This window comes from Miniopterus schreibersii (genome assembly GCF_964146895.1).
Source record: "Miniopterus schreibersii genome assembly, chromosome: 19".
Taxonomy (NCBI): Eukaryota; Metazoa; Chordata; class Mammalia; order Chiroptera; family Miniopteridae; genus Miniopterus; species Miniopterus schreibersii.
In genome coordinates this window covers 19,998,201-20,020,445 of record NC_138119.1, presented here as the reverse complement: position 1 = coordinate 20,020,445, position 22,245 = coordinate 19,998,201, and the positions used below count along the sequence as shown (strand labels likewise).

At 40.2% G+C, this 22,245-nt stretch overlaps 2 protein-coding genes across 4 annotated transcripts in view; both read left to right on the top strand.

Annotated features, from left to right (window-relative positions):
• The first annotated feature begins 76 nt into the window (after positions 1-76).
• The window catches only part of LOC308549086 (torsin-1A-interacting protein 2-like), a 28,551-nt gene continuing 6,382 nt past the window's right edge, over positions 77-22,245 (top strand). Inside the window, exons 1-4 of one of the 3 annotated variants that reach the window (XM_081121384.1) lie at positions 90-221; positions 10,461-10,609; positions 18,392-18,570; positions 20,715-21,656. In XM_081121384.1, coding sequence (XP_080977510.1) covers positions 18,537-18,570; positions 20,715-21,656 — 976 coding nt within the window. In that variant the 5' untranslated portion in view covers positions 90-221; positions 10,461-10,609; positions 18,392-18,536. Of the gene's footprint in view, positions 222-10,460; positions 10,610-18,391; positions 18,571-20,714; positions 21,657-22,245 lie in introns of those variants that run through there. The other 2 variants (XM_081121385.1, XM_081121386.1) reach the window with 2 other exon arrangements.
• On the top strand, positions 11,010-11,591 carry LOC308549087 (torsin-1A-interacting protein 2). The gene has a single exon (XM_081121387.1). The coding sequence runs from the start codon at positions 11,100-11,102 to the stop codon at positions 11,493-11,495; it is 396 nt and encodes a 131-aa protein (XP_080977513.1). The 5' UTR covers positions 11,010-11,099; the 3' UTR covers positions 11,496-11,591.

Genomic DNA, 22,245 nt, shown 5'->3' with positions numbered 1-22,245 from the left:
GGGGAGGGGCGGGGGGTACGGGGTGGGGGAGGGGCGGGGCGACTACCACTCCCAGCATTCCTTGGGCGCCTCCCTTCCCCGCGGAGGTCGCGGTCACGTGAGCAGGGACGGGCGACATTCTCTTCGGCCACGTCCGAGGGTGCAGCCGGGTTTCGTGGACCAGGGCACCGGCAGGGCTCCCCTGGGACTGACCGAGGACGATTTAAACTGCGCTGGAACTTGTAAGTAAATAAAGTGTGTGTACAACTTTTCCACGTTTCAATATCTGATCTGATGTCCTTTCGAAAGATCTTTCGGAAGCGAGTCCTCCCCACCCCCACCTGCCTACCGCAAAAACCCTACGACGAAGCAGGTAGCGGCTCTTTTTGTTTCGGAGTCTGAAGGACGGGCAGCAGCCCCGTAAATACTAAGTAGGGTAAGGTGGGGGTGCGGGTTGGGTTTGGGCTCCGAGGCGAGCGGCGCTCCTCGGCGCACCCGGGCAGCCTACCTGTGCGGGGCGGGGCGGGGCGGTTACTCCCTTTCCTTCCGCGTCCAGCGGGACCCCGTCCTTGGCCGCCTTCATCCTTCTTACGTAGGAGCCCCCACGCACCTTTTTGTCACCTTAAAGGTGCCAACGAGGGCAGAGTTTGAAGTTTCAGCAAGACCCCGCAGGGCCCATTTTGCCCGCACGTCGCGCGTGGCTTCGGGCCGCGCGTTCCCCGGCGAGAAGCGGACCCCGCGCCGCCTCCGAGCGCCGGGCGGAGTCGCTGGGCCTTCGGCGCCCCCCAGAGACCCGTTACCTTAACCGGAGTCCACTTACTGGTTTTTGTTTCAGTTTTACTCGCCTTTAGGTTGTAAAACGTTTTATTCTGGATCTGTAGGAAAGATCTTCCCCTTGTCACTTTTTTTTTTTTTTTTTTAAGAATTAGGGCTAAGGACGGTTCAGCGCACGATGAGTATACAAATGGCCAGTGGAGAATCGTTTAATTTAAAAAGGAGACTTTATGGTGGAGGAACTAAAAATGTTCTTGGAAGTGCGTGCGTGCCCCGGAGCGGTTTGAAAGCCCGACGGGGGCTGTGGAAGCCTCGAGAGCCTCTCCTGGGTAATGCGCACCAGGCCCGGGCAGAGTCCGCGGCTCGGTGATCGGCTCGGCCGCCGGTTGTCCCGAAGCCTTGAGTGACTCACTGAAGCTCTCTTTCACTTCTTTTCCCTCCGAGGGTAGAGGCCATAATGCTGGGCTGAGAGCTGCTTTGATTCACAAATAAAGTAACGTAAGCATTTAGTAAATTATTTGAGGATCCTAGGGTATTTTAATAATGTCTTGGGTCTTGTATCTATAACTTATTTTTGCCTGGGAGGTCATTTTAAGCTGCATTCCTTGGAAATCCCAGTTTCTCTGAAGCGCCCCTCGAGCTTTCTGAAGGAAAGTGTGCTCGGAGAAGCCGTGACTCCTTTGGTTGTCATTGTTCATTCAGAACTTTAATTGTTAAAACTTTATTAATCTTCTACATTTCATGGCTACTCCTGTGTCCCACGAGATAATTCAATGTCACGACTATTATACTTTATCCTTACTTTTGCTCGGCACATCCAGCATTTGTGAATAATAAAGAAGAATGCCCTCAACATCGGTGAACAGGCGTAGACTTTGGCGTCAGACCTGAGCTGAATTCCTGTCTACTAACGTGATCACTGAGTCCATTTCCTCTGTAAAGTGGGGATTCATAGGGTTATTCAGAATATTGAATGGGATCACTTTAGACCCAATAAATGGGAACTGTTATTACTAATCGGGCTACTTTCCTCTCTACTAACATTAAAGGAGCTGTTGACCCATGATTTTGATCAAAATAAAAAGGAATAAAAGTCACCCATAATCCCACTCAATAAATCAATCCCACTCAGTAAATCAAATTGTTTTAATGTTTTGTCCTCTGCTTTAATCAGTGGCCATAGGTATACGTGATGTGAATGTCGTAACATTTAAAACATTGGTTTGTTGACTTCTGAGGGTTTTCTTTTTATTATGTAAATAAAGCTCTCTGGCCCAGTCTTTATTCTGATCCACTAGTAAAGATACAGCAGGACTTTCCCTTAGCACAATTTCCCAAGCTTCCCCATTCCCCAAAATGAAACCTCTGGTTGTTTTTTAATACGGTAAATAATAATAGAGTGTTTGAGAACTTCCTTTGTGCTCCATAGTGGTAAGTGCTGCGCATTCTCTCTTTAAGCTTCACAGTGCCTCTTTCACCTAGGTGGTGTTATTCCATTTTGTGGTTAAGAAAACCAAGGCATGGAGAAGAGCAGCAGGTCACGTGCTGGAGCAGGTTGTTTAGGCCCAGGCAGTCTGGCTCCAGAGGACAGCCCTGCAAGGAGTTTATATTTATACATTCACTATGTGGCGAGTAGGCCAAACATACAGGCAGGAGTTGACTGGGGCTTACAACTTCTTTGTATAAAAGTAACAGTATTTGTACTTTATAATTACTACTGTGACCACCACATTTAAAAACATTTTTTTATAGGAAAATAAGAATAGGGAAGCATTTAGTACCTTAACAAATGAAGCATTCACCTATAGTTTTATTAGATGTGGCAGTAAAAATATGATTTATACCCGTCATTAAGACTAATTTTTCCCTTTTTTTATTAGAGATAAACATAGTGCTGTAAATATAGGTTTTATAGTGAAAGAAAACTAACTTTTCTTCTTTAAAGCAGTGTTTCTTAAATCATCTGGTGAACCTGTTAAAACACAAACTCCTACATCAGACCTTCCAGGATTCTGGTCTAGTAGGTCTGGGGTAGGGCCCAAGAATTTGCATTTCAAACAGGCTTCCAAGAGATGTTAATGATTTCCAGCTAATGAGTTTAGTAAAGAAGCAAATATTAATGCTGGTTGTCCAAATTGTTGGCCTGATAGTAAAAGCAGGAGCACCCAGCTCTTAGTTCTTCTTTTTGTTGTTGTTAATCCTCACCTGAGGATATGTTTTCCGTTGATTTTTTTTTTAGATTTTTAGAGAACATGGAAGGGAGGAAGGGAGGTGGGGAGAGAGAGAGAAACATAGATGTGAGAGATACATCGTTTGGTTGCCTCCCACACATGCCACAGGGCTGGGGATATAACTGCAACCCAGCCATGTGCCCTTGACCAGGAATCAAGCCTGAGACCCTTCTGTGTGTGGGCTGACTCTAACCACTGGGCCACACCCGCCAGCTCTTGGTTTTTAAACACTATCCTTCTATGAAAAGAACCAGGATTTTTTGGAATAGTTGATCCCAGGGCTCGGACAGGGAAAATACAAAATCAGACTGGAATACCTGACTGTGCTTGAAATTAAGCTAATGCTCAAAGAAATTTGAGGGCTGTTGAAAGGACTCAGGAGCCAGCTTGAAGGAGCTCCTCATGGCCAAAGTTGGAACAATTTGAGCAACAAAATGAAAATTGTAGTACTGGATTTTAATACAGAGAATAAAGTAAGTATCCATGAGTTCATATTAACCTAGTTGATTAAATAAATAGGAGAGAAGGGACAACCCTTTTTTATAGAAGAATTCCAATGAATAAACATGGGAAGCATGAAAAAGAAATTCACCAGTACGCAAACCATACTGTAGTAATGGCCTGTGATGCTAGTGGGTGGAAGTTGGAGGAAAATCTGGATACCTGCGTAGTCTCAAAATATCTCCCCAAAGATAATTAGCTTCAAAGGAAAAATGTAACTTAATATTGGAGATACAATGTTCACCAACTGATTGAGGTTAACAGTGAACATTAGGAACCCAGTGACAAGATGCAGTTAGTACACATTACCATTTCTGTGCTGTTGTCAAAAATGCATAAACTCTTTTTCTAATCATGAAGAAACATTATACAAACCCAAATTGAGGGATATTCTACAAAATAACTGACCAGTACTTTAAAAAGTGTCAAGATCACGAACATCAGGGAAGGTCACAGTAGACAGGTAAAAACCAAAGTCATTGCATACTCAGGAGAATTAACAACTAAATGGAATGTGGGATCCTGGATTGGACTCTGGAACAAAAAAAAGGACAGTAGTGGAGAAACTGGTGAAATTTGATCAATCTGTAGTTTAGTTAATTATACCATTGTACCAATGTAATCATAAACATTGTACCAATGTTAATTTCTTGTTTTTAATAATTGTACTTTAATTTTATGAAATGTTGACTTTAGGAGAAACTGGATAAAGGTATAAGGGAACTCTGCTCTATTTTTGCAACTTTTAAAATTACTGTCATGCACCACTTAATGACACAGATGTGTTCTGAGAAATACTTCATTAGGCGATTTTGTTGTCTTAATATCATGAAGTGCACTTACACGAACCTAGATGGTATAGTCTACTGCACACCTAGGCTACATGGTTGGTATAGCCTATTGCTCCTAGGCTTCAAGCCCGTATAATGTTACTGCACAAAACAACCTGAGATTAAATCAAGCACAAGAGAAAATGATGCACTCAGGAGACTTGGTAAACACGAGATGTTTTACAGCAAACTTTATAAGTAGAAAGAGTACATTCTAAAGATAAACAGTGTAGTATAATAAATGCATAAACCAGTAGCATAGTATTATGTACTGTACATAAGTATCCATGCTATACTTTTATACAATTGGCAGCACAGTAGGTTTGTTTACACCAGCATCACCACAAACAGGACTAATGTACTGGGCTACGGCGTCCGTACAGTGTTACTACGGGATAGGAATTTTTCAGCTCTATTAGATGTGGTCCTGTGTGTGGCCCGTCATTGACCACATATGGGGCACATGACTGTAGTTCAAAATAAAAAGTTTAATAAAAATGTGCTGGGCCCTAGCCGGTTTGCTCAGTGGTTAGATCACCGGCCCACAGACTGAAGGGTCCTGGGTTTGATTCTGGCCAAGGGCACGTACCTTGGTTGTAGGCTCGATCCGCAACCGTGGTCAGGGCACATGCGGGAGGAAACCAATCCATGTGTCTCTCTCACATTGATGTTTCTCTTTCCCCCCCACCCCACCCCCTTCCACACTCTGAAGAACAATGGAAAAAATATCTTAGGGTGAGGATTAAAAAAATAAATTTAAAAAAATGTGTTGGCATGATGTAGATATTAAAGGTGATGATGAGAGTTGAGCTAAAACTGGGCATCAGTTATGCTTCCCACTGTAAAAAATCTTAGATCCTTTGTGCATTGCTTTTTGCCTCTACTGGTCAACCTAAACCTGAGATACAAGTCAAGGGAGTTGGGAGGGAGTAAGGAGGGTAAGAAGGAAAGGAAGACTTTCTGTACTCAGAAAATATATATAGTATCTGGAAAATTGTGAAAGTAATAATACTGGCATATTATGCCAGTGGATATGGTGAGAAGAAGTGGGCAAGACTTAGAAACTAGTTTTAAACACAGACACAAATAGCTGGTACAAGTATAGATACACCTAAGCTTGGAACTAGGTCTCACTGTTGAAAGCTGCATATTAACAAAAGGTTTAGCTGCCAGTGTTTTAAAAGTGAAACTATAGACAGAATTTGAACCCTGGACTTTTAGTCCATTAGGGCAAGGTGGATTGCAGAGTAGCAGTACATTTCTCAGCCAGTATTTCCCTTTATGGTATGCTAGCCATGCATACAGACACCTGTTTTGTCAGTTCATGGGTGAGGGGAGAATATTCTGCAGCTGTTGTCTTAGGATCATGTTTTTCCTTTGGCTTATCTGTTCTTCATAAGGGGACGGTGTGTGTACGAAGTAGTGCTGAAGATTGTCATCCGGGTGCCTTCTCTTGGAGACTTCAAGACTTTGCCAAATTAAAAGTTAGTGCTTCACAAAACTTAGGCTGAAGACTTTTTGCAGGAACATTTCTTTTCATAATATATTTTTAACAAATTATGTGAATTTAAAAAGAAGAGTGATTGATTCCTTTTTTTCCATTCTCCTTAATTTCCCATCATCTAAATTCCAAACTAGTTACAAAATATGAAGCTCCAAAGATTTCACTTTAGAGTTTTTGAAACTTAGAGAAACTGTCTTGTACAAAAAAATAGTTTTAATTATTGATTAGCCTTCCTATGGAAGAAAATATTTAAAATGGGAATTCAAGATGGCTTAAAGCATTTAAATTTTTTCTATGTGCATATCTTTTGATTTTATATGGCATAGGAGGAGTCAGCTGAGACCAAAGTCTAAAGGATATATTTGCCTGGAGAAGTCATCCAATCCTGAGTCATTCTGGAACTTATATTATCCTACATCCAAAAAGAACAAGGGCATAGTATTTGTGAAGGGCAGATTTGAGTGTGCTTCCTAACGTCCACTCAGGAAATAGCAAAGAATGAAATGTAATCAGAATATTTAGGGGAGGTAATTTTTAAAAATATATATATATTGATTTCAGAGAGAGAAAAGGAGGGGGAGCGAGAGAGAGAAACATCAATGATGAGAGAGTCATTGATCAGCTGCCTAGCCTGTAGCCCAGGCATGTGCCCTGACCGGGAATCGGACCCCGATCGCCTGGATGCTAGGTCGATGCTCAACTGTTGAGCCACGCCCGACCGGGCGGTAATTATTTAATACATATTAAGCCACCATTGTTAGTTATGTAAATTTTTGGATTAAGTAAAACTGCATTTTCAATTTTGGCTTTAAATTGCTATTTTCTAATCCTCTAATAAAGTTTCAGGAAGAATCTTAAATTTACATTAGTTCTCACAACAAAACCTGATTTGTGTTTTTCTTTTGGGGAGTATTTGTGCAGTAGGGGAGCTCTTTAAACTTTGGTTTTTGCCCACTGTTGTTGGTTAGGTTTGTTTGAAAATAAAGGCATTGCAGCTTCTTCTGTGGGCCTTCTTGAATTTCATAGGATCTCTATAGGCGATCTTTTTATATCCATCTAAAAGTCCTTAGCCTTTATCTAAAATTGTTTCCAGTCTGGATTCCTTGCTCATCTAGAAGTCCAGTAAGATTTTTCTCCCTATATACATAGAACTTGACACTGGGCCTAGTACATGGTGGTTTCCTTAATAATTCAAACAATTATGTTACATAATCAGTAGAGTAATGGTGGTTCTGTAGGTGTTTTCAGCACTTCTACGGGCCTGATAGTAATCATATGTTTACCTCAGATCAACTGCTTTTGACTTAAGCTAATAGAGTTGAGGAAGGAAGCAATACCTAATGGTTCTGAATCATTTCAGATTCCTTTGGAAGTCTAAAAGTATGTAGTACTCTCTTTCCTGAAAAAAGGCATATGTGTACTTAAAAACGTTTAAAAGTAATTTCAGGGAGTTCAGGACTCTGAAACCTATCCTCGACCTTTTTGTGTGGAAGAGGAAAGTTAGAGGTAATTTCCCCCCATGTCCACCTTGATCAATATATATACACAATTGAAGAGTATCTTTTTAAATTTGCACATAATTTATGAAGGCTTTCTAAGTTCAACTGTCACTGCTTCAGAAAGGTGATATTTCATAGTGGCTAAGAGTACAGGCTCTGGAACCAGTCTGCCTGGATTCAAATACCAACTAATTACTGTACGACCTGTGTGACCTTGGGCAAGTTGCTCAAGTTCTCTATTTCTTCAAATGAATTATTATAAGAATTAGATGAGTTAATACATGTAAAGTGCTTAGAACAGAAAGTGGTACTCAATAAGTGCTAGCTATTGTTACTAAGTATTATTATCTCACAGACAGGATTACTGTTGAATACCTGGCCAAGTGAGGTTCTCTGGACTTTTTCCTGGATTGAGGGCTACCTTTTTCTAATTTGCACAGACACCCTATGAGATAATATCCTCCCTGCAAACAGATGCATGTCTTTATGGAGTATGCCAAGGTAAACTTTCTTTTAGGGTAGGCCTGCTTTACCTTATTTCTGTGAAGATAGTTGCTTACAATTTTATGAGAAAAAGAAAGATCCAGATCCTATAGGGCTCCTCTTTTCCTCAGTACATCAGTCACTCTTTTCCTCTGAGCAGAGTAACTGCTGCTGCTCTTCTTGTCCATAATGTGGAAGTTTGGTTGTGCCTATTATTCTCTTTTCCTAGCCCATTGCTGTTTCCACTCTACTCTTGTGTTTTTTTTTTTTATGATAAAAGATTGAATAGAGATTATGTAAACTATTAGGATTTATGATTCAGTGGAAGAAAAAAAATTTATGATTGCTTCCTCTTCCTCTCCCATTAGAGGTAATAATTATCCTTGTGCTTGTCTTTCTTTTTAACTTTATTGCATATTTATTCCTAAACAATATATTGAAACTTCATGTAAATAGAAACTGTGTGTGTGTGTGTGTGTGTGTTCTGCTACTTGCTTTTTATTTTTTAGCTCCATATTATATGCTTGAGTTTCATCTATGTATAGTATTCCATTGTATGGCAGTACTTCAGTTTATCCATTCTACTGTTCATGGACATTTTGGCTATTGTTTTGCTACTATACACAATACTACCATCAATAAATATTTTTATTCGTGTTTTTAAATGCACATGTGCAAATTTCTCTAGGGTATGAAAGCTAAGACTGGGATTACTGAATAACAGGGAACGCACATTGTCGGCTTTACTAAAGAATGCCAAATTAATTCCGAAAGTAGTTGCACTAATTTATGCTCCCATTGTCAGAGTTTGAGAATATTGCCAGGAGCATTGTCGGAGGCCCTCTTCACTCGTCCAGTAGTGGTAAGGCTGAGGAATGAGTGAGGAGGCTGGTAATAGGTGATCTTATTCTGATCACGTAGTGCTTTGGGGCCCACGTTGACTCCTGCCCAGAGTGGTTTAAAGGACGAGGGGAGGGGCGGTCTTGTCTGCAGCATACAGAACACTAGTGTTCTCTTGATTCAGGAGTACTTGGAGCTCTAGTGCTTGCTTGACTGTTGAAGTTGGAGAAATGAAGTTTGGGGTAAGGGTGGATTTATTCTGAGCATTTGGAGCTTTAGGGCTTCCTCTCGACTCTGCCAATGGAGATGTCCTGGGGGAGGGGTGGTTTTGTATAGAATCTATAGAGCCCCTCTTGTCAAACTTGTTAATTATTGCTAGTCTGGAAGATGTGAAATAGTATCCTATGGTATTAATTGCATTTCCCCTTTTCACTCTAAAAATCCAAAATTCTCTCTTTTCTATGTCAGACTTGGTCATATAACTTTACTGCTGATTTCTAAGCTAAACCCCATGATCATGTGGGTTCATCATCAAGTACATGTTGCATGTACTACACACCCAAGATTTCTCAGTACAACAACTGAAACTTTGACTTTGGTGGCTCTTGTCAGTAGACCTGCAGGGAAATCTATTCTGCCTTGTGTTGTCACCACAGTCATTGAGTCAGGAACCCTATACCATCTGTTCGCTCTGCCCAGGCAATTGAATTGGTGGCTCTCACTGCATATTGTTACCTGGCCTCAAAAAATACATCAATATGTCTACACTGACACTTTTTGCACCTCATCTGGGGCTTCTATCAAAATACTGGCCCCATTAAACTTGCCATTTTAAAATCTAAGAATCACAGCTATTGGTGATAGTCTGTAAGGAAAATGCTTTGGCTACCACAACCATGGCTGTAACTCCCTCTGCTTTACAGGCCAAAGCTTTATGCAGTTTTAACGTTCATGCCTTTCCTGTACCCCTTAGTGCTCTCACAGCAGCCAGCCTCAAAATTCACAAAAATGACACCGGAGAAAGTCAAGGTATGCATTGTACTCTGATGATCTGTGGCACTTCCTAGGTGGCTCTCTGGTTGTTGCATATATCCTGCTACCCCACCTCGTTTACTCATTACATTCATGCTAGGAAGCATTACAAAGATGATGCTAGCATCTGCAGATTCCAACTGAGTTACTATATGTTCTCTAAAAGTAGCTCAGACCATTGCTCAGGACTGTGCCTCATTTGTCTCCTTAAATTTGTAATATGCGCAAACCTGTAAAGACAGATGTGGGCAATGAGACATGCCCTTCTAGGTTTCTTTCTCAGCCCTCAAAGGATTTCATCCATCTTCTTGTTGTTCACTGTAAGAACATTACTGAAGAGTTTTGTAAGCTCTTTCCTAAATGGATTGAAGTCTGCTGTAGAAGGACTGCCACCCTTGTTAATGTTCTCTCACCTTATGGAAATACCATGTAAGGCACCCAGTTCACAAAAGAGATATATAAGAAATCTCAGTTCCACAAGGTTAAACATGATTATAACAGACATTCCCAAAGTGTAAAAGGAGTAGAAAAGGGACATGTAGTCCTAACAAAAGTTATGCTAGTACAAATCTTAAATGAGCCAAAACCCTTCCTAGTGCCCAAATTAGCATAAGAATAACTCCCAACAGATAAATTGGTTTGAACCCAGATGAAATTGTCATGGGAAAACCCATGAGACAATTCCCGTACACCTTGACTGACTCATGATTTCCAAATGCATGTTTCTAATAATATTGTGAGCAACTGAAAACCCATTATGAGTCGTCTGAAGTGTTATCATTTACAGGTATGTGAAGCATTCCCAGACCCTCCAACCAACTCAGCATCAGCTACTCCTACCAAGAAAGACTTCATTGGATCCACGCTCAAGAGGACTCTCACAGGTTTTCCTCACCCCCCTACGTTGCTGTAAAGTGCCAAGACCATAAGACTTGGGTACGTGTATCACAGCGGCAAGAGTGCCAGCGCCCACAAAGACCCATTGGACCTATCAGCTCCTCTCTTTGACCAAGCAGACACGATAGCTAACCAGCAAAGCAGAGTAAGCCAAGTGCCTCTGCATGAGATCATCAGCTGATTAACACACAAGAAAAAATAATTTAGACCCGAGCCCTAGCTTTTCTTGAGAAGCTGGGATTTGAAGGAGCTATTCTGAGATCTGTGCTCCTAGCAAGTGACTGATAACATTATAGACTGGATCAGTAGCTGATTTGAGAGACTGAGTTGTAATTGAGTGAAAAATAGACAACGAAATCTTGAAGAATTGCACATAAGTGCAAGCCAAATTTAACTCTCCAAGTAGTATCTGTTGGACTGAGAAATTGCTAAACCAAACCTGTGACAGGACAGGTTATTTGGGTGTCTCTCTCTGTCTTTGTTGCCTGTTACTGTTACATTGCTTTCTGTGTTGTCTCTGTAGGCCCAGATGTTCTCAGATAATTCACATTGCCCTGACTGTGGACAACAGTGGTTTCCTAGTTTAGAACTAGGCCATTGGTTGTACCAAACTGAACTTATTGAAAATGAATGTTACCAAGTATTCTTAGACCGTATTAACAGAGCTGATTATTGCCCGGAGTGTTACCCTGATAATCCTGCTAATAGAAGCCTTGTTCTTCCTTGGTCTTTCCCACTTGAGTGGGCTCCCCAAAATCTTACCAGGTGGACCTTTGAAAAAGCTTGCCATCCGTTTCTTCTGGGCCCTCCGCTGGTTAGAAAGAGGATACATGACTCTAGAATAGCTGGTTTTAACCCTGCATTGCAGTTAATCTTGACCAGAACCGACACAACCTTAAACAAAAAACTTGGCCACAGCAAATAACTTCATAAACAGTCAAAATCATGGAGGCTCTAGAGGGTTTTGTACTAGTAACCCAAGGAAGATGGAAAAATGTCTCCTTTTAAATCTGATCCAGACTGTCACTACTTTGGGGGAACTGCTTAAATTGTTGGGTCTGTTGCCATGGTCTACAACTATTCTGTTCAGCATGAATTTAATCAGTATTCCAGCCAGACTGTTCATCTAGAACCAGAGTATTTCATGATCCCTATGTTTTGGAATTAGCTTACCCCTCCTAAAAAGCTCCAGAGCCTAATTATTGACATATAAGACAAGGTAGTCCTGGAGGAGATGCCCCATACTGTGCATACCATGATATTTCTAGTGATAACTTCTGTGGAAAAGCATCTTCATGGTAGCTGGATTCTAGATTATTTTGGTAAAACAACTAGACATTTTGATAAGAAACTACATTGTTCTAAGTTCCACCTCTTATACATTAGTCATTGATTTTATATGTAATTTATTCATCATTGGCTCTATTTGGCCTCAGTGTGGCTTTGACATTATCAATAGCTGGTCACCGTCAGAGAAGTCACATTCTGTCAGGCAACACCTGCCTAGGTTACACAAAAACATGGAGAAATGCCACTGTCTATACTTACTTGGCTCTACATAAACAAAGACCGTCCTGTCTTTGTGGTGACTGAACTTAAAATGTCCTACCCAGGAAATGGAAAAATGCCTGTAGGAGATAGGCTACAATAGGAGCTATCAAGCTTGACTACATATATATTATGAGCAGTCAAAGGGAAGCATCTTTCTTAAAACCAAGAAGGTCTTGGTGGGCGTTAGCTACATTCTGGCCTTCACTTGTTCATGAGAATCGTGGAACCAGAGCTTGGGTTAGAAACTTAGAACTGTGGAAGCATCTCAGAGGCCACCAAACAAGTTTAAAATTCCACTTAAGATGCTAGATAATCCCATGCTTGTGTAGCACCTCAACAACGTTCTCAGGGTCCCAGGTTCTTTCTGCTTTTCCCCTCTGGGATCCTTATCTCATTGGCTTTTGTCCTCATAGTGTCCTCAGTGATTACAATGTGGCTTGTTGCTGCTCCAGACATTTCAGTCCCAAAGGCTGGAAGTAGGAGCAAAAAGCTTTCTCTTTCCAAGACTGTCTTATTTGAAAAGGAAATCTTTGCTAAAAGTCCCTCACTGATTTCCTCTTACATCTCATTAGAAGGTACTGGTTCACATAGGAGCCTGGGAAGCCAGGCAAAGGGAAATGGGGCCAGCAGTGCCTGGGTAGGGCACATTGTCTCTCCTAATAAAATGAAGGCTCTTTTAGGAAGGAAGAAGTGAGGAATGAATGGCTGTTTTTATGCAAGAACTCATGCCTGCCACATGTGAAACCTGAGTTATTTGTTAGTTTGTATAAAGAATGTACCCCAGAGATCTACCCTGTATCTGCCTTATGTTTCTCGTGATGGAAGTTCTTTTCTGTTATTTTGCTGAATAAACTGTGTGGACTGTTAAACTGAGTGAAGACTAGTAGTTTATCATTAACCTTTGATTAAGAACTCCTTCACTATCCTAAAGCTTGATCCAGAAAGTGAACATTTACTTTGAGGTATTGCTTTTGAGGATGATGTTATGATCGATATTATTCCCTAAATTTTTTCAGATACCTGCTAAGAAACACTCTACATATGTGCAATTTCAATTACTAGCAAAATAGAGAAGAGGTCTTTTGTTTTCGTTTTAATCCGTTTCTCCTTTTAGTAGTAAAGACAAATTTAATGGCTATATATTCCATTGATTTTCAAATCAGTACCTGGATGAGCTTGTCAAAAATTGCAGATTTCTTGGTCTTACAGAAATCTTGATTCCTTGGGTTGCTTGCTGGCCCAGGAATCTGTATTTTATAAATAGTGCCTTAGGAGCCTTGTATATCTGGCTTAGAAGGATGGGAACTGAGTGCTCTTAATGCTACAAGATAGTGATAGACAATTGTACTTTGCTGGTGACATAAAGAGATTTCCTGTCAGACTGAAGGTCACTTCATATTTCAGGTTACAACTCGGTCAGATGTTTCTCATTAATTAAAATGATTGCACCATTGTAGCCCTCCTCACAAACAGTTCTGTATGGTGAGTATATGGGCAAAAGAAAGGAATAAAAAATATTAATTTTAATATTACATTAAGAAGGGTACTTTGCCTTCAGACATGGTTATCACATACCTGTTCTATGGTTCACTCCAAAATAACATCATGTGGGAGAGTTCATAAAATTAAGCAAGGGAGAAAATTTAGGAAGTTTTTTAGCTCTTCAGCTTAGGTCATTTCAGTATGACTATACTTGGCTTAAAATATTGTAGATCATTCTAGAATACTCCACTTCAGAGTTATGAATAATGAATTTTAAAGTATAAGTATGTTCCTGAAATTAATTTTCATGACAGACTATCTGGAGGGTTATCCACTATTTTGGATTATATAAGCCATATCAATCTTCCATACTGTGGAGGCATTGATAATATTACTTACACATAGTGGTGGCCATTTAAAAAATGACTTTTATAACTACCTGTTATTTTATGGCAGACCTGGGAGTGGAAGGTTAATGGAACATGCCTGGGCAGGTGGGGAAGAAAATGTCTCATCAAAAGAAAGCTGTCCTGGGTTGTAGGTTACAGTTAAGATTCATCTCTAAGTCACAGGAGAAAGAACCCCAGGCAAGCAGGCAAGCCCAGGCAAAAAAAGAATTCTGGCATTCAAAGAGTATGTGGCCATCAGCATATTATAGATATCTGTCAAGTAAGATGAGTCATACCCCTTCCAGCTCTTTAGTTTCCCCTGGCAGCCCTTGAGTCTCCCTGGAATCTTGGGAACACAACTTGGAAATGACTTGTTACAGAAGAAAAATGATGGCCTTGGAGCCAGCTGACCTGGGCTTGTCTTCAAATTGTGACTGTTGAATGACCTCGGGCGATTTAAGCTCTGTATCCATTTTCTTCATCTGGAAAAGAGAAGGAATAATCATAGTCCATACATCACAAGATTGTTGTGAAGATTAAATGAGTTAATACATAAAGTGCTTTGCAGGCTGCCTGGCCCAAAGAATGTGCTTAATAAATGTTAGCTATTATTGTCGTTGTGTATGTTTTGTTATTTGTCTCCGTAGCAGGATTGTAAGTTGTTTCGGGGCCATGATATCTGCTGCTTTTTATCTTTAGAGCTTAAAATGGCATCATTCACTAATATGAGCATTTAAAAGTAGAAAAAAAGATATATACTTATTGGGTCCTGACTGCCATATGTTTTTCATGATGGCATTTATATCTAAACTACTGTCCTGGATTTACTGATTCTCTTCCTTCTCAGCTGCTAAACTTCTAATTTTCCTCTCCTTTTTTTAAAGAAATATTCACATCTTGGTGTTGCAGATACCAGTGCTTCCTGATACCTGCCTCTTCCCTCTTCTGCACGTCTCCTCCAGGCCTCCATCCCCTCCCCTCTTTCTGCCTGGTGCCCCTGGCCAGACTAGAGGTTTTCAGGATGGAGTCGAGGTTGGGTGAGGTCCTACTGTTTCCCCACAGCTTTTCCTTGTCCTGTCTCCTCCCAGCTGGTTGTGATAAAATATATGGGAGACTGTGGTTGAATGGTGACTGGAATGTAAGTTCATTGCCTGTGGGCTGAAAGTGTGGCCTTTTCCCCACAGAAGCTAATATATTTTATTTTATTACTCATTTAAAAAACTACTAACTACATCCAACGTATGGAAAAGTGCAGAAAATAACATTTACCTATGTACTCAGATCACATGAACGTTTTGCCGCATTTATCTGTGTTCTTTCTTTTAAAAGATACGTTACAGATACAGTTAAATCCCATCCTTATTCTCAGCTGATTCCTGGCCTTCCCTCGCAGAAGCAAGCACTAAGTGGAAGTTGATGTCTATCCTTTCTATTCGTGTGCTTAATTTTTTATTTTATGTATATTTAAACAATGTACAGAGCAATAAAAAGAATTGGACACTTTCAAATTTTTATTAGTTATTTAATAAATATGTAATACGCATCAGCTTGTGGAGTTACCCTGACAACATTTAGTTTTGTTTGTCAGAGTTTGCTAAACTTGCTTGTGCTACTGCAGCGCAAAGGTCATTCGGTGTACCTGATAGTGAACACCTAACGGGTTGTCGGAGCATTGCCATTGGTACAGGAGTTGTCGCACAGAGAGTAGCCACAACTGCAGAAGAAGCAGTGAGACGAATTTGTGCACCTCTTTAAAGAAGTCTGAGGATATTGAAATGAAGGAAGGCATTCCTCATTCTACCAGCTGGTGCGATCTCCGTAAATGGAGAATAAAGCCTTATTGCTTTAACCTGTCTCAGGCCCTCCTGGGGGCAGTTGAAGCAAAATGATAAAAGTTTTGCTGTAAATTTCAGGGTCACAGGGAAGTGGAGATAACCGACAGTGATGAGCCTAAGTTTCACATACGTGGAAAATGAATCATTATCACCTCCACATATGGGCACTGAAAACTAACATTTTATGGTTGAGTTTGAAAGGATTTCACTAAACATAAATGTTTTTATGCCATATGAAGCACACGGGGTCTTCATCTGTTCATTTTTGCGAAAGATCCCTTCAAAGGTATCTTTTTTAGACATAGGTACGGAATGGTTTTTCCTACAGCTGCAGAAAGTCTCCAGCATCGCCATTTCCATCAGGATGAGGCTCTGCTTCACTTCCATTATGCAGTCCAGAGGTTCCTAATGTGCACACTTCCTGCTATGGATTGGACACATTCAAAAGGTTGACCTGCTTCTGGCATAGTGGCCTCCAGATCTCCCAGATACCCCAGCATGTGACTTGTGAGGATGTGTCAAGAAGGTCCATGTTTGTACCATTTCTAACTTGCAGCCTTGAGGGAATTCCACTTCAACTGTGAACATGTGAACAGGATACATTATAAAGGGCCCGAATGCAGTGGGCTGCAGGAATGGCACGTGCCTTGAAACAAGAGAGGTGTATATTGAGCATTTGTAAGATTACAGAAATGCGTGTGATGGTTCCTTTGCAGGTTGTTTATTGGCTGCAACCTAGTAATACATTTTGTTTCCAAGTAACACATTTTGAAAGCGTTGCATTATAAAGGATATTCGACCTGCAATAAAATGTACAGATTTTAAATTTGATGACGATTGTAACCACCACCTCAATAAATATATGAAATACTTTCTGGACCCCAAAACGTTTCTCATGCTCTTTTCCAGTCAGTATGTCTTCCCCCAGCAACTACAGATACGTTTTTTAATGACTGTAGTCCACAGGCCTGTACCAGTAGAAAGGAGGCCTGTCCCTAACTCCTCCCTTCCCTCATTCATTCATTCATTCATTATTATTTTCAGTTAAAATATGGAGTTCTTACTTTACACCAGGCACTGTGCTAGGCATTTGGGATTAAAATTTTAATTTGTAAAATTAAATTTTACAAAATTGTGCTGAGAGAAAGATACAAAGTAAGCTAGTTGGCCAGCCTCTTAAAATATAACACTTTCTTTACAAAGCTTTTTCACACATATTTATTTTTTATTGAGTTAAAATAAAACATTGGTATATAGCATTATATAAGTTCCAGGTGTGCAACATTATAATTTGACATCTGTATATACTGCAAAGTGATCACCACCAAAAGTCTCGTTACCATCCTTCACCATACAATTGACCCCATTCCCCTCTGGTAACCACTAACGTGTTCTCTGTATCTGTGGGTTTTGTTTTGTTTGTTCATTTTGTTGTTGCTGTTTTTTAGATTCCACATACGAGTGAAATCCTACAGTGTTTGTCTTTCTCTGTCTGACTTATTTCGCTTAAGCCCATCCATGTAGTTACAATGGCAAAATTTCATTCTTTTTTATGGTTGGGTAGTATCCCATTGTGCGTGTGTACTGCAGCTTTCCCATTCACCCAGTGACGGAGATGTAGGTCATTTCCATGTCTCAGCTATTACAAATAACGCTGCCGTGAACATAGGGGAGCCTATATCTTTTCAAGTTAGTGTTTTCATGTTCTTTGGACAGACACCCAGAAATGGAATAGCTGCGTCACATGGTAGTTCTTAATTTTTTGAGGATCACATATGGTTTTGTATTTAATCCTCATAGCAATCTTTAATCAGTTTATAGACAATGAAGTATTGTTGGATACTATTGGATAGTATTGTTTTTGACAAAAAATAAGATTTAACTATAAAATGATATAACTCTTTTTGTTGCTTTTAAATTGCCTCTGCTTTTGATTCCTTTTGATACCCTTCGTATGTAGCTCATAATAATTAATCTATGTCTTCTTTAAGTACTGCCTAAAAAGGCATTGTATAAAGAGAGACTTCTCTATATTTTACAAAGAATACCACAAAGAAGGCAGTGATGAAACGCCTGTACTTCTTCCAAATACCAGGGCAGCAGTCTCAGTTTGCAGATAGCCCCTGTGCATTGTTTACTTGTGTAGAGTAAGCTTCTGACAGGCAAACTTGGAGAAATTTACATGGGATGGAAACTGAAGACAAAGGAAATCTGCAGTGAGTAGCTCAGCAGTGACTTAAATTTATACTCATAGAATGACTTTTTATTTCAATTTCATAGATGTTTAAGATTCTGGTCACGTGGTCTTACCTTTTTCATATTCTCTCAGCCACCATGGGATGTATTGGGAGATTATGCATTCCAAGTTACTAATCTGAAGCTTTTTTCTGTTTGTAGACCCGAATTTGGCATGTGATCCTCAAGGCAGAAAACATTCTCTTCATTAGAAAAAGTTTGAGGGAGGAAATATTACTCACACTAAACAGATTTAATAAGTAAAGCTGCAGTAGGCATTTCTCCCATGTCTGACCAAAAAGTCATTTACTTCTTTCATTTTGTTTTAGTGGCTATATATATGCCTTGTTTCCTGAGCCCACGGGAAGCATGAGTCTGTTGGGACTTGGGACAAGAAGAAAACAAGACGTCTTCACAAGGAAAACCAGACACTAACAAACAGTTTCCCAAGGTCTGGAGAGAGACGACACAGCCATGGCGTCCAGAGGTCTTGGGGACACTCCAGAGGGTAAGATGAGTTTGTACAGCGCGGAGGCTGGTGCTGTAGGAAACCAGGGCTGTGCTGAGAGGAAATCTGTGATGACTGAAACCTGAAGTTTGGAAGTAAAAAAGAATTTAATAGGTTAAGTTCTTACGGTTACTCTTACTCTCTTATATTTACCGAATTTACCATCATACCCGACCTTAATTATAAATAAGATTCATGTTTTAGAGACGCCAATCGTAGGAACCTATAGTGTTGGAAAAATGCAATGGCTCTTAAAAAGGATCGTAGACAAATCTTTATTTTGAAAAAAAAATCAAGATGTTTTTAAAAGTTAAAACAGTGATGTGCTATATATTTAGAGGGGATCCTTCAATCCTAGGGAAAGATGAAATTTAAATTCATCCTACTTATGTATATATAGAGGGTATATAAAATAGGCAAACTATGAAATAGATTTTGCAGGAGAGAATAAGAGCATATTTAAATCTTTTACTAAGGATATTTTTAAAAAATATAAAAGTAGAACAGTATAATGAACCCCCGTGTACTCGACACCTCACTTCAACTACTACCTACATAATGCCGAACTTGTGGCCTGCCTTGGAATATTCAAATGTGAATCCAAGACATTACATCGTTTTATTTGTAAATAGTTTTTTCTCTCTTAAAAACAGGTTTTAAAAAATAACCAAAATAGCATTATCACACCTAAAAGATAAATTAATAGTTATTCCTTAATATCATCACATATCCAGCAAGTATCCACATTTATCCAGTTGTCTCAGTCACAGTTGAGTTTTTGTGTGTGTTGTGTTCTCTTTGCATTGGGGCAACACGCTGCATTTGAATGATAGATGTTTTAGATTGCTTTTTTTTTTTAAGTTTTATTATAGAAAATTTCAAACACATAAAAATAGAGAGATGAAGTGAATGGCTAATATTGTTTTATCTATGCTCCCTCACTTCTCCTTTCCCCCATATAATTTAATTGAAGCAATTTTAGACTTAATAATTTTAGCCATAAATACTTGAATACTTATCTCTGAAAGATAAGGATTTAAAAAAACATTATCACAATACTTTGCTCTTGTAAAGGTTGAACAAAAATTTCTTAGTATCATCAAATATCTGGCATTCAGATTTTCCTGATTGTCTCATAAATATTTCTTTCACAATTGATTTCTTTGACACTGGATCTGAGCAGTGTGGTCCGCACGTTGCATTTGGTTGATGTGTCTCTGAAGTCTCTCTGAGTCAATAGGCCACCACTCCTTTTCCTCTTTTTCTTGCCATTTTTTATTTCTTGCTGTTATTAAAGAAACAGCCTTTTGTCCCTTGGAATATCCCACATTCTAGGTTTTACTGATTACATTCCTGAGGCATAATTTAAAAAAAAAAAATATGTCTTCATTGATTTCAGAGAGAGGACAGGAGAGGGAGAGAGAGATAGAAACATCAGTGATAAGAGAGTCATTGATCGGCTGCCTCCTGTACTCCCCCCATGGGGATCGAGCCCGCAACCCGGGCATGTGTGCTGATCCGGAATCAAACCACGATCTCCTGGATCCTAGGTCGATACTCAACCACTGAGCCACACCGGCCTGGCCTGAGGCATAATTTAATACATTCCTCTGTCCTTGTATTTCTTGGAACCTGGTAGTTTGCTCTAGAAGCAGGATGAGATTCAGGTTCCGTTGTTTTGCAGGAAGACTTCCTAGGTGATACAGTACTTCCATTGCTTTGCATTGGGAAGTTAATGATGTCTGGTTTTCCCTCTTTGTTCAATGTTAAGATTGATCAAGTGGTCCATTCTGGTCGTCCATTATAAAATTCCTCTTCAGCTTTTTCCATAATGGTTTTAGTTACTGCAGTTGACGATTGCCTGGATCCATTATTTCTTTAGGAAAGAGGATGCATTTAATACAACCAAAAGTTGGCTCTGTCATTCAGAAGTTTTACATTAGTATATTTGTTAAATTCATGAACATGATAAGAAATTTGTTTATTTTGTCTTAATTTCCTGTAATGGATGTCAAGAGATAATATAATGCCTTATAAAACATAAAAATCTATATAAATATTACTTATTGGTAATCAGGGACCTTGTTAAAATACAAAAGAGGGAATGTTTTTCAATAAAAATGATAAATTTTTTATCTCCATAGACTCTCAAAAGGATTTGGAAAATCTATCAATAAATTCTCAGGCACAGGAGACCACAGTGACAGCAAGTACCACCAAAGAATCTCAGACCCTAAGCCCTACCTCTGGTCTCAACAAAAACCACCAAGAGGTAGAAACAATATATTCAGGAAGCGCAGATACAGGTGACCAATCAGAAAGTCCAGATGAAACAAATGATGGGAAATATCCAAAGGATAAAACAGAACGTAAGACCAACCAGAGTTTTCAGGATGGTGAACAAGAGCATCAGCTCTCTTCAAAAAGTCTGCATGAAGAACCCGTGCATCCTGAAAGCCTGCGTAAAGAACCCGTGCATCCTGAAAACCTGGGAGAAGAACCCGTGCATCCTGAAAGCCTGGGAGAAGAACCCGTGCATCCTGAAAGCCTGGGAGAAGAACCCGTGCATCCTGAAAGCCTGCGTAAAGAACCCGTGCGTCCTGAAAACCTGGGAGAAGAACCCGTGCATCCTGAAAGCCTGGGAGAAGAACCCGTGCATCCTGAAAGCCTGGGAGAAGAACCCGTGCATCCTGAAAGCCTGGGAGAAGAACCCGTGCATCCTGAAAGCCTGGGAGAAGAACCCGTGCATCCTGAAAGCCTGCGTAAAGAACCCGTGCGTCCTGAAAGCCTGGGAGAAGAACCCGTGCATCCTGAAAGCCTGCGTAAAGAACCCGTGCATCCTGAAAGCCTGCATAAAGAACCCGTGCATCCTGAAAGTCTGGGTGAAGAATCCTTGCATCCAAAACCCAACCGTTCTCCAGGCAAAGAGGCAGGAAGAGCAGATGCACAGTCAGGGAGTAGCTCTGTTGACCTCCCTGAGGAAGCGAGCAACAGACCCAGAGCTGCCCGGGGAGCCCAGAGTCCTAGTTATTCCAGGGAACAGCTGGAGAGCCAGGGTACACTGAGGAGGCGGCTGGTGGAGCCAGGTGAGAGCGCCCATTGCCCTTCTGTCCTGTCTATATTGCTCTGTCTCTGAGAACACAGCATAGGTCAGGGTCCTTTCCAGAGAACATCTCTTTGCTTGGGCCTTGCCCAAAGTCACATGAAGAACAGTGACCGAGTTGAGATTAGAATGAGGTCTCTTATCTCCTAGACTAGTTCATCCCACTACATTAAATAAACTATTTTTAAACAGGTTTTCATTTATTTACTGTTTGTATTAATGCAGTGTGATGGGGGAAAAAAGGGCATGCCTTTTAAAAAATTCACCTCTGGCTTTTTCTTTATTTCTCGTGAGCATGTTTTCTCTTACAGTTTTTAAAATCTTTTATTTTTGGGGAAACTAAATGCTACAAAAATTAAGATATGGGAAATTTAAAAACCAGCATCAATAGTAGAAGTACCCTTAATGCAGTCTTTTCAGTTTTCTAGGACTTGGAGCAAATCAGTTAATTTCTCTATAACTGATCACCCCCCCCCCTTGTATATTAAGGGAACAGGCATCACCGCTTCCCTCACTGTAACCAGTAAGTCCTCACTGGGACTCAGGGGCCCTGTGGGTTCTAGTAGTGGCCC

Excerpts from the sequence above, each read along its gene's own strand:
- LOC308549087 (XM_081121387.1), top strand. The coding sequence starts at position 11,100 with ATGTTCTCAGATAATTCACATTGCCCTGACTGTGGACAACAGTGGTTT.